Genomic DNA, 12,879 nt, shown 5'->3' on the forward strand with positions numbered 1-12,879 from the left:
GAACCCGCAACCTCATGGTTCCTAGTCAGATTTGTTTCCACTGCACCGCAATGGGAACTCCTCTGATGAGTATTTTTTAAACCATTTTAGGCCATTTCTTTTATGTTCAAATAGCTCTTCATTTTGTAGCTTTCCAAACCTGTATGATGGCGTAAACCTTCAGGTTAACAGGTTATTTAGTTCATTTCTACAAGATTGTTAATTATGTTCTCTAGGTGATTAGTCTGCAATTTTAACTTTTCTTCTACTTTAGTATTATAATTTCCAATCCTTTTTTTTTTGTCTTTTTTGTTGTTGTTGTTGCTATTTCTTGGGTCGCTCCCGCGGCATATGGAGGTTCCCAGGCCAGGGGTTGAATCGGAGCTGTAGCCACCGGCCTACGCCAGAGCCACAGCAACGCAGGATCCGAGCCATGTCTGCAACCTACACCACAGCTCACGGCAATGCCGGATCGTTAACCCACTGAGCAAGGGCAGGGACCGAACCCGCAACCTCATGGTTCCTAGTCGGATTTGTTAACCACTGTGCCACGACGGGAACTCCTTTTTTTTTTTTTTTTAAGGGCTGCACAGCAATTGCCCGCCTAAACCACAGCCACAGCAACGCCAGATCCTGGCTGCATCTGTGACCTATACCACAGCTTGTGGCAGCTCCGGATCCTTTAACCCACTCAGCGGTATCGGGGATCGAACCTCACCTTCATAGATACTAGTCAGATTCTTTACCACTGAGCCACAATGGGAACTCCATAATTTCCAACCTTTTTTACCTTTTCCCTTCTGCCAAATAGTATACAATTTGATTTCCTTTAGTTTTTATGGATTTTTGCCTCTTCGATAAACTGTGATATACACTAGTTAATAATATGTTATTTGTTTTCCAGCCTTCTGAAATGTTGAGGAATACCTGTATTAACATAAATTTGTAATAATGCTTTTGTTTCTTGCCTTGAGTATGCATTAATTATTCACTTACATGCCAACCATATCTCAAACTTTATTTCCTATCTCTTAGATCTTCTTTTATTTTTTTTTGCTTTTTTAGGGCCGCACCCACGGCATATGGAAGTTCCCAGGCTAGGGGTCAAATTGCAGCTATAGCTGCAGGCCTGTGTCACAGCTACGGCAACGCAGGTTCTGAGCTGTGTCTGCAACCTATACCACAGCTCATGGCGACGCTGGATCCTTAACGGACTGTGCGAAGCCAGGGATCGAATCCGAATCCTAATGATTCCTAGTCGGGTTTGTTAACTGCTGAGCCATGGAAGGAACTCCTTAGATCTTCCTAATAGACTTTCTTGCTTCACTTTACTTGCAGTGTTGGTAAGGACTTTCACATTTCATTGTTGAATCTAAATTTTGTGATTAGGCATCATTTTGAAACCGGAAGCACACTTTTAAGGCTGTGATGTGGATGTTTATGAATGTACTTTGGTAATTTTATTTGGATGAGTGGATGTGAGCGCTATACTATTACAACCCGTAAATGAGGCTCCTTGATTAGAAGCTTGTCTTAAAAAACTGTAAGAAGTAAGAAAGTGCTCTCATAGAATCAGCATTTATTATTAGAATAGATGCTCTATCCACCTAGGAGAAGTAACTTCTACCCTTGCAAAATTTGGACTATAATGAAGTTATAAGAAATTGACTTTTGGGGATGTGGAGAAGCATTAAGCTTCAGAGTTCAGAAAATTGGGTGGGAAGAAAGCTTTGTCTAGATGTGACTTCAGGGTTTGTTTTTGAATGTAATTTTAAAGTCTCTTAACCCATTTTTAAGTAGCTTTTTATTTTCGTCTCTAGTAGTTAAAATATTTTGTTTTTTATTCCTGACATTTGCTTAATTCCACATACATAATCTGAGATGTAAAAGTTTATCATATAAATGGAAATTTTCATTTATGAAAGAAAATCTGGGTCTGAAATCTGTATTAGTGTTGGACGGTTTTTTAATTGTATTTTCCAAAGCAAATTGGAACTTGTTCAGACTGTGACATAAATATAATGTAAAGTTTCACATACAAAATTTTCTCAGAGTTGGAATTTACTCAGTTTTCAGGCCTAGTATGAAACTACTGGGAATTCTTTTCCTTGTAAATACTTCTACCAATTTTAGTAGTATATTGGGATTATAAATCTGATTTCAGAGTAGATAAGGAGGGTGGGATACAGAAGGTGCAGCTTTGTTATACTTGTTCTTCTAGGTATTGGTACCTAAATATTTTGGGAGCAAAAGGAAACAGAATATCAGAAAGGGACTATAAGCAAAGAGAAGACTGTACAGAGAATGGCTTCCATTATCTTTTGGATGCTTATGCACTGTTAGCCTGACTGACTTTAGATGGGGCATCAACCACTTACCTAGTCGAGACTATTTTTATCCTGTTTAAATGGAACTTATATGTAGAAAGTACTAATTGGAGTTGCTTTTTCCACTAAGGTGTGAGTGAATTAGGTGATAATGGAATATGTTAGAGTATGTTCTCCTTTCTCTGGTTTGAGGTATTAAATTCAAGTAATCCATGGATTCCCCTGATGACCCTTATTAGCACCATTCCCATTTGGATGCCACTGAAATGCTTGAAAGTAAGGTGCTCATACCTCTCAGTTTGCCTAGTACAGTCCCAGTTTACTCTCATTGTAGATCTATCAGCATTTGTTAAATAATCTTAAAACCCTCTTTTATAACTCAAAAGGGTTGTGGGTTGGATGATAAAGTATAAGGTCACCCTATGCATAAATCATAAAACTCTAGATTGACCAAAAAATCTGAGAGCATGTCTTCTGGTTATTGTTCTATGCCAGTATATAGTAGAGTGTCTGACATGGAGGAGCCCTTCAAGTAAGTATTGAATGAATGAATGAATGAATGAACGAACCATAAAGGAGCATACATTACTTATGGTGGAATTGAAGGCTTAAGATGCTTCTATCCTAGTAAAGTATTGGATTGAAAAGATGCTGCAGGTTTTCCAGAACCTTCAGGATATCATTTAACATATTTATTCATATAATAATTTTATAGCATATTTATTCATAGTATGACTTTATATCTTTAGTTTTCATCAAAGAACGTTAATGCATAGTTTAAGGAGAAAACCAAAAATCCCATAGTAGTAAAAGCCTTGTAAAAACAACGATCCTTTGCTTCAAACCACCCTACCTGAGAAATATTGTCCTACTTCTTAAAGGCATTGGCAACCACCTCTGGCTGTTTCTCTTGTTACCTTCATATTTTTTAGATACCATGCCTTTCTGCAGAGATAGATGAGGCTTTAGCTCTTTCGTTTCACCTGCCTTGCCTTTCTTTTCATCTCTCGACATAGTTATATCACAAGTTAAATATAATCAGTAGTCAGTGTTTACATTTTCTATGACTTTGTAAACATTACAGTGATTTCCTAGAACTACTCTTTAGTAATCCTTTGTTTTCCTGGAGTTGTCGATTGCTATCCTTTTTTTTTTTTTTTTTTTTTCCTATTTGCTGTATACTCATTTATCCCTAAAATTTTCTGAACACTGAACATCTCTTTTGAAGTCTTATCAATAAATAGTATGTTTTATATACTCAAACATACATGTTAGCTTTTTTAATTTTAATTTTTTTTAATGAGGGGATTCCTTTACCACAGATTTCTGTGCCTCAAATCCAAACTGAATTCTGATTTTTTTTTTTGTAGTTTAAGCTATCTTTCCAAAAGCAGGTTTTGAAGGGTATTGGAGGAGAGACAGTTAGGTCATTGTGCAGGCTTTTACTTAATCCTCCTATTTGTAACCCTGAATCTCACCCTATGACTGATTTTTCTGAACCAGAGTCATTTAAGTTCATTTATTTTCAGAGTCTACATTTTTTTGTATTCCACAAAAGGAGAGTAGTTGTTTGATGGTTCTGGGTCTAGGAAGGACTTAAGGAATTTAATTGCTCTGTATATGGACTTCCGTCTCTTAATCATGATGATCTATTTCTGCATCCCCCTGAAACTAAGATGATGCCATTGCATTTTTAAAAAATCCATCAAGAATTTATGTTGGGTCTCCTTAGTATTCTTCATTACAGAGAATTTATACTCCATTTGCTCTCTTGTCATCACTTCTTTTGTTTTCCATTAGCTCTCTGATAAAATCACTTGGCAAGAGTTTAGCCAGACTCTTATTTTAACAAATTTTCTTCACAATTCACATTATTAACATTGGACAGAGTGAAAGGATACTTGTTTTTTACCTCTACCAGGTAGAGGTCCTAAAGCAACTTAATATGCTGTTACCCAAAGTAGAATTTGTGACCATGCGTTATCACAACAAATCACAGAAATTAATTTTAGGTCCCAAGCACTCTATACCTTAAATCAGTCACAGTAGTACTGGTCAACATATTCCTTCAAAAGGGGTGGGAAAGGTAATTGTCACTACTGCCTAAATTGTGTTTGTGGGTTAAACACATTGAAAACAAGTGTGGCCACCTAGAATTCTATAGCTATCAACAATCTTTAAAAAATGAAAAAACAAAACAAAACACAATTTTCAGTCTAGCAGAAGCTGGTTCATGACCAGGAGACTCACCCAGAGGAAATTCTAAAGAGTGTTCAGGAAGAAGAAAAATGTTTTCCAGTGAGCTCTCAGAGCATAGAAGTGGAAATTGAGATTCTCCAGATTTGTTAGTATTCTCAATATTTCTCTTTCCTACCTAAATTCCTCATAAGAATGGTCCATATTTTGTCCCTGTTATTTTTACCCAATTTTTTCAGAATTTTTTGTTGCTATTCTGTTTCCATTCTAATGGAAATATAACTTTCCAAATGCCAGATCTAAAGATTATTTCCCTGCCCTTAACCTTATTGGAATGTGGCAGTTAACCTTTGCTAATCTCATCCTTAAATTTGCCAGTGATTTTTTGATGTACTTCAAAATCTTCTGTGGTACTTTTATTTTTTTTGAGACGTCTCTGACATAGGTATTTTCTAAAGCTCCACGGTTATTCTGATATACAGCTATGTTTGAAAGCTTTCTCTACTCCTTTTTATTCTCTGGTCTCATACTCCCCACTTCCTTTAGTATTCTTATTTTGTCTTTTCCACAGCTCTTTTTCTTCTGGCTTTTAAATACTTCTTCCTTAAGTTTTTGGTCTGATATTCTAATCACCTTATTTCTGATTTAACATTTATCCTCATTGTTATAACCTGCAAATCACAAGATTGTACAAGGGCAGAGACTGGATATATTTTATTCTCTGCTGCCGGTCTTCCTTATGTCTGGCATATAGTGGGTGCTCCATAAATATTTGTTAGATGAATGAATACATGAATATGTTCATATTGTTTAATTAAGAAATACTTCCTGTGTGGCTCAGTGGGTTACGAATCAGGCATTGTTGCTGCAGTGGTTTAGGTCACTGGTGGTTTTGGTTGGTTAGATCCCTGGCCTGGAAATTTCTGCATGCCCTGGGTGTGCCAAAAAAAGGAAAAAGAAATACTTCTAGTTCTCAGTGCTTTACGGTTTTACTTTGCATATTTTGGTCTTTAATCCATATCTATATGTCTGATTATGTTTCTTTATATACAGTGGACCAATTTCCCCAAGTCCTAATACTAAACAAAATCTTGTTTTCTCATTGATTTGTGGTGCTACTTCTGTTTCTAGCAAGTTGGCTAGCCTGTCTTTTATTAAGATTTAATACATTACCCCGTCCTGTAAAGTGATTTTCAAGCTTTGTAGACAGTGACTCATAGAAAGGAATATGTTGTACATTGTAAAACACCTTACACTTACATATGTATGTAAAATAGCTCCAAATAAAATTTGCAAACACTACTCCGTGGTGAAATTACTGTGTTGACATGTTCTGATAGTTTCCATTATATTTGATTTCATTTTAAAAATTAATGTTCATCATGATGACATTAATGGGTTACAAGTTATAGTTTAAAAACATAGCACCGGGAAGCCTTTCCATGAGTGTCTCACATGCTCTCATTATACTCTACATCATCAATATTATTATATTTTGGAGTCACTATTATTATAATTAAATATCCATCTCCTTTTAGGCTTGTGTCTCCTTGACCATTGGAGATATTAATTTCTTCGTGTCTCTGTCATTTAGCCCATAACTTCTTTGCGTCTGTCACCTGGCCCGCAAATTTACTTGTATCATATATTTAAAGATACCTCTAGATAATTCATACTGAATATAACATGTTTAAAATGTTCTCAACTTATTTGTGTACATTTTGACAAAACTGCTTGGGCACATAGTAATATGAAGGAAGAAATCTTTGAATATATATTAGGTTTTTTTGAATGATCCAGGTGTAACTGTCTCCTTTGCAGTACAATAAATTAGTATTTTATTGTTAATCAAGAATAATAATGTCAAAAGAAATGTGAGCTATACTCAAGGAAAAAGTAGCCCTTCTTGTGCTAGTGGGTACAATTCTGTGTATAAAATAAATCTCTCAGACCAGTTATATTTTTATAGTTCTGTTAATAGAATTTTCCCATTGGTTATCGTAAATTGTTGCATTTTTTTTTTCAGTCGTTATTCAATCTTTTGGAATTTAGAAGATTAGTTCTGAATTACAAGCCTCCATCAAATGCTCAAGATTTACCCCGAAACCAAAAGGTAAAATTTTGAAAGATTTTTGAGCAGAATATATATGATATTCATGTTCTTTTATCTGTGCTTGCCTTTGGGACATTTGATTTTCAAACAGTGTCAGATTTGAATGTCAATCCATTAATTTCAACCTCTTTAGTAACTTCCTATTCTTAGTGTATTGTAAATATGAATTTTCCTTCATCTTTGTGTCAGTAATAGGTTAATTTTGTCTGATTTTAGTAATTTTTTTCTTTGTTTTTGGAATGTCAAATTTCAGTAAACTTTATAGGTTAGCATTCATAGTTCAAAGTCTTGCCTCAGTTGCCTCATGAAAAATTGTGTGAAAATCAAAAAACTTTCAATTATTTTTATAGATGAGCTCTTTAACAGTTTAGTTTTCACTGGCTGTTTTTGCATTGCAAATCTATAACTCCTAATATGTTTAGCCAGTCTGATTTGACAGGGAGTACAGGTACCAAGACCACATTGCCTGGGTTCTGACCGTGGACCCAGAGCTAGTTACTTGATCTGGTTAATGCTTGGTTACCTTATCTGAAAAGTGTAAATAATAATAGGAATTATTTTCTAGAGTTGCTGTGTGAATTAGATGAGCTGAAACACAAAGAGTTTAGAAGTACACAATAAGTACCAGGTGTCAGCTATTGCTAGCTACCATATTGTTCGTCTTAGCTTTTCAAAAGATAGAGCTGATTTACTATGCAAAAGTTCATACTTAATAAAAAAAATTAGAGATTATATATTGGAGTGTAGGACTTTAGTGATCTTGTCATGTAAAGAAACTGTAGCCCTAAAGAGAACCGGTTACAAAGACAAAGAAGTTAAAGTCTTAGGTTTCAGTAAAGTGAACTTTGTGTGACCTATTGTTAGTAGTAGTGATACATTATTAAATTATATTTTCCTTTTAGTGTATAATTTTGAAAACTACTTTTCCTGCAAACATATGAAACATTTAAAATGTAAGCTAGTGGGAATATAATTTGATTTATAGCCAACTTTTCAAGCTGTCATCTTTGGCTATAAAGTGTCAGACTGATAAGCCATTTTCAAAAGGGAACCAAGATCACCAGACAGTTCCTCATATCTCATTTCCAGAAAATTAAGCAAAACTCTTTCAGTCATTATAGTTTTTACATGAAACTTTTTAGACCATTGCCTTCCTCTATCACATATTTCTCTCTTATGATATCTAGGTTGAAGTATATTGATAATTTGCATAGTTTTTAGAATTATTACTTCCAATTAGATACCCATATGTATCTTAACCTTTTCTTTTATGTTCCAAGCTTTTAGTCTTTACTGAATTTTAATTTATTTTATTCTTTAAGTTGTTGAATAAGACCAACTTAGATTTATAATCTTACTTGAAAAACAATTGTAAAATCCATGCTTATGTACCAGAGCTAATTTTGGGGCTCATAAGAATATTCAGCTGAACACTAGAGAAATGCATAAATCCAATCTTTGGTATCTTTTTAGAGAAATTTCTCACAGTAGAAGGGTCTGCATGTCCAGGTGCCCCATTAGCTTAAGAGATTAAAAGAATCTCTAATTCCATTCTGGGAAAAAAAAATGAAATAAAGAAGGATGCCGTGCAGTTTTATAGAAGATTGTTTGTTCTACAAATGAGATTGTTCTTTAGTTTGACATGGTGACAGCAATACATACTGTAAGTTGACATCTTTGAGGCAAACGTGTGGGATACATAGGTGGTTATCAGCCACGAAATGGTGTTACGATTCAGTTCTACTGAGGTGATAAAAAACACAGGTTTTAAAAAGGTGTCATTGGGACCTTAGTCACTATTAAATAATGAATTTCTGCCAAACTCATGTAATGTTTACGCTACTCTGAGTTTGAATATCCTTAGGGTTCACTTTGATAAAATCACAGAAGTGTCATTTGAATGCATTGCTGAGTAGGATTTTTTTTATCAGTGATTAAAAGTTGTAGCAAATACTACATACCTATTGAGTGAGACAAAGAAATGGAGTTTTCGCAATCAATTTGCATTTTAGATAGACTTAGTTTTTATTGCTTCTACAGTTGAAGCTAATTTTATACACCCATATTTATTTGTACTATTTTTAATTTTAATGTCTTAAAATTAAACTTTCATTTTAAATATCTTAGCCTTCCCTGTTTCCACACATATTCTCTTCTGGAATAAAAATTCATAGATTTATGGCAAAACATATATTAAATGTTGAGGGAACAAAGAGGCGTATGCTTATAATATTTAGAGGTAATCACCATTTTAATAGCCAAAACCTTATTAATCATAGGTTATATTATGTAAAATTTTGATTTAGGCTGAGTATTTTCAAATAAACCATATATTCCCCACTTTACTCGGAAGTGAGAAGCATATATGAGAAGGGAATGAATTTAGATCAGTACTGCACTGTATTACTTACTGATCAAATGCCTGAGGGAATTGTGAATTTTGTAATAAAAAAAGGCATTCTGGAATTTCTGTCTCTAGCCATAATGATATAACAGAGACTGGGTTTACAAATTTCAGCAAAATTGTCAAGGGTTCAAAGCATACAAAGTATGTTTGCCAACTATAATGAAATTAAGTTAGAAATTAACAACACAGGATTTATACAAAATTCTCCTGGTAGTTGGAAATTATTTACTCCTCTAAGTAACCTCAGGGACAAAGAACAAATCAGAAATACAATTTCTGAATATTCTTTTTTTTTTTTTTTTTATTTTCCCACTGTACAGCAAGGGGGTCAGGTTATCCTTACATGTATACATTACAATTACAGTTTTCCCCCACCATTTCTTCTGTTGCAACATGAGTATCTAGACAAAGTTCTCAGTGCTATTCAGCAGGATCTCCTTGTAAATCTATTCTGAGTTGTGTCTGATAACCCCAAGCTTCAGATCCCTCCCACTCCCTCCCTCTCCCATCAGGCAGCCACAAGTCTCTTCTCCAAGTCCATGATTTTCTTTTCTGAGGAGATGTTCATTTGTGCTGGATATTAGATTCGTTATAAGTGATATCATATGGCATTTGTCTTTGTCTTTCTGGCTCATTTCACTCGGTATGGGATTCTCTAGTTCCATCCATGTTGCTGCAAATGGCATTATGTCATCATTCTTTTTTATGGCTGAGTAGTATTCCATTGTGTATATATACCACCTCTTCCGAATCCAATCCTCTGTCGATGGATATTTGGGTTGTTTCCATGTCCTGGCTATTGTGAATAGTGCTGCAATGAACATGCGGGTGCATGTGTCTCTTTTAAGTAGAGTTTTGTCCGGATAGATACCCAAGAGTGGGATTGCAGGGTTATATGGAAGTTCTATGTATAGGTTTCTAAGGTATCCCAAACTGTTCTCCATAGTGGCTGTACCAGTTTACATTCCCACCAACAGTGCAGGAGGGTTCCCTTTTCTCCACCGCCCCTCCAGCACTTGTTATTTGTGGACTTATTAGTGATGGCCATTCTGACGGGTGTGAGGTGATATCTCATGGTAGTTTTGATTTGCATTGCTCTTATAATCAGTGATGTTGAGCATTTTTTCATGTGTTTGTTGGCCATCTGTATATCTTCTTTGGAGAAATGTCTATTCAGGTCTTTTGCCCATTTTTCCATTGATTGGTTGGTTTTTTTGCTGTTGGGTTGTATAAGTTGTTTATATATTCTAGAGATTAAGCCCTTGTAGGTTGCATCATTTGAAACTGTTTTCTCCCATTCTGAAAGTTGTCTTTTTGCTTTCTTTTGGGTTTCCTTTGCTGTGCAAAAGCTTTTCAGTTTGATGAGGTCCCATGGGTTTATTTTTGCTCTAGTTTCTATTGCTTTGGGAGACTGACCTGAGAAAATATTCATGATGTTGATGTCAGAGGGTGTTTTGCCTATGTTTTCTTCTAGGAGTTTGATGGTGTCCTGTCGTATATTTAAGTCTTTCAGCCATTTTGAGTTTATTTTTGTGCATGGTGTGAGGGTATGTTCTAGTTTCATTGCTTTGCATGCAGCTGTCCAGGTTTCCCAGCAATGCTTGCTGAATAGACTTTCTTTTTCCCATTTTATGTTCTTGCCTCCTTTGTCAAAGATTAATTGATCATAGGTGTCAGGGTTTATTTCCGGGTTCTCTATTCTGTTCTGTCTGTTTTGATACCAGTGCCACACTGTTTTGATGACTGTGGCTTTGTAGTATTTCTTGAAGTCTGGGAGAGTTATGCCTCCTGCTTGGTTTTTGTTTCTCAGGATTGCTTTGGCGATTCTGGGTCTTTTGTTGTTCCATATAAATGTTTGGATTGTTTGTTGTAGTTCTGTGAAAAATGTCATGGGTAATTTGATAGGGATTGCATGGAATCTGTAGATTGCTTTGGGTAGTATGGCCATTTTTACAATATTGATTTTCCCAATCCAGGAACATGGAATATCTTTCCATTTCTTTACATCTTCTTTGATTTCTTTGATTAAAGTTTTATAGTTCTCGGCGTATAGGTCCTTTACCTCCTTGGTTAGGTGTATTCCGAGGTATTTGATTTTGTGAGGTGCAATTTTAAAAGGTATCGTATTTTTGTATTCCTTTTCTAATATTTCATTGCTGGTATACAGAAATGCAACTGACTTCTGAATGTTAATCTTATATCCTGCTACTTTGCTGAATTTATTAATCAGTTCAAGTAGTTTTGGGGTTGAGTCCTTCGGGTTTTCTAGGTATAGTATCATGTCATCTGCATACAGTGACAGTTTGATCTCTTCTCTTCCTATATGGATGCCTTTTATTTCTTTTGTTTGTCTAATTGCTGTGGCTGGGACTTCCAAAACTATGTTGAAGAGCAGTGGTGAGAGTGGGCATCCCTGTCTTGTTCCAGATTTGAGTGAGAAGGCTTTCAGTTTTTCCCCATTGAGGATTATATTTGCTGTGGGTTTATCATAAATGGCTTTGATTATATTCAGGAATGTTCCCTCTATACCCACTTTGGCGAGGGTCTTGATCATGAATGGATGTTGGACTTTGTCAAATGCTTTTTCTGCGTCTATTGAGATGATCATATGATTTTTGACTTTTCTTTTGTTAATGTGGTGTATGATGCTGATTGATTTGTGTATGCTGAACCATCCTTGTGAACCTGGGATGAACCCAACCTGGTCATGGTGTATAATTTTTTTGGTATGTTGTTGGATTCGGTTGGCTAAGATTTTGTTGAGCATTTTTGCATCTATATTCATCAATGATATTGGCCGATAGTTTTCTTTTTTGGTGGTATCTCTGTCTGGTTTTGGAATGAGGGTGATGGTGGCATTGTAGAATGTCTTTGGGAGCATTCCTTCTTCTTCAGCCTTTTGAAAGAGTTTCAGGAGGATGGGCACCAATTCCTCTTTATATGTTTGATAAATTCACCTGTGAAGCCATCTGGTCCTGGACTTTTATTTGTAGGGAGTGATTTATGACCTCTTCAATTTCATTTCTAGTGATCGGTCTGTTCAGTTGGTCTGTTTCTACTTGATTCAGTTTTGGCAGGCTGTAAGATTCTAGAAAATTGTCCATTTCTTCCAGATTGTCAAACTTGTTGCTGTATAATTGTTCCTGAATATTCTGAATGGAATAAAAATTAAACATAATGTATCAAAAGTATAGGGATACAATTAGCCATTGGCTAGTGAAAAATATATAAACTAAATACTATATTAGAAATGAAAAATTGTTTCAAATTAGTGGCATCATATTGTATAAAGAAATTAGAAAAAACTCATTAATTTTAAAAAAGAATTTGTTATAGTCAACTTACATTGTTCTGTCAATTTCTGGTGTACAGCAAAAAACTCGTTAATTTAAAAGTAGAAAGGAAATAGCAAAGAGCATAAATCAATGAAATAGACATCAGGAAAACAGAAAAATTAATAGAACTACAATAGAACAATAGAGAAAAATTGATTTCTTAAAATTAATTTTAAGAAAATAGGTAGATTGAGCAAGAAGAACGAAAGCAGAAACAAATTACCAATATAAAGAATGAAAGAAGGGCACATCACTGCATATTCTGTACACAATAAAAGAAAATAGTAAAATATTATAAACGAAAGAAAAAGACTTTGATAACCTCAACACCTCTATATTATATTAAATTAATTGAATTTTTAGTTAAGAACCTACCCACCAAAAACCAAAAATAAAAAAAATCAATAGCAGTGTAGTTCACTGGTAAGTTTTACCAAACATTTAAGGAAGATATAATATCAGTTCTCTACATGTTTTCTTAGAAAAGTGAAGAAAAAAGCCTTGATTTATTCTATGAGACAA

General features: G+C 34.8%; 1 protein-coding gene across 6 annotated transcripts in view; it reads left to right on the top strand.

Moving 5' to 3' along the window:
• USP25 (ubiquitin specific peptidase 25) overlaps positions 1–12,879 on the top strand; it is a 137,948-nt gene that overhangs the window by 49,202 nt on the left and 75,867 nt on the right. For all 6 annotated transcript variants that reach the window (XM_021070825.1, XM_021070823.1, XM_021070822.1 and 3 more), the window contains one exon: positions 6,529–6,615. In XM_021070825.1, the coding sequence (XP_020926484.1) occupies positions 6,529–6,615 (87 nt within the window). The remainder of the gene's footprint in view (positions 1–6,528; positions 6,616–12,879) is intronic.

This window comes from Sus scrofa, chromosome 13, assembly GCF_000003025.6.
Source record: "Sus scrofa isolate TJ Tabasco breed Duroc chromosome 13, Sscrofa11.1, whole genome shotgun sequence".
In the NCBI taxonomy this organism is placed as follows: Eukaryota; Metazoa; Chordata; class Mammalia; order Artiodactyla; family Suidae; genus Sus; species Sus scrofa.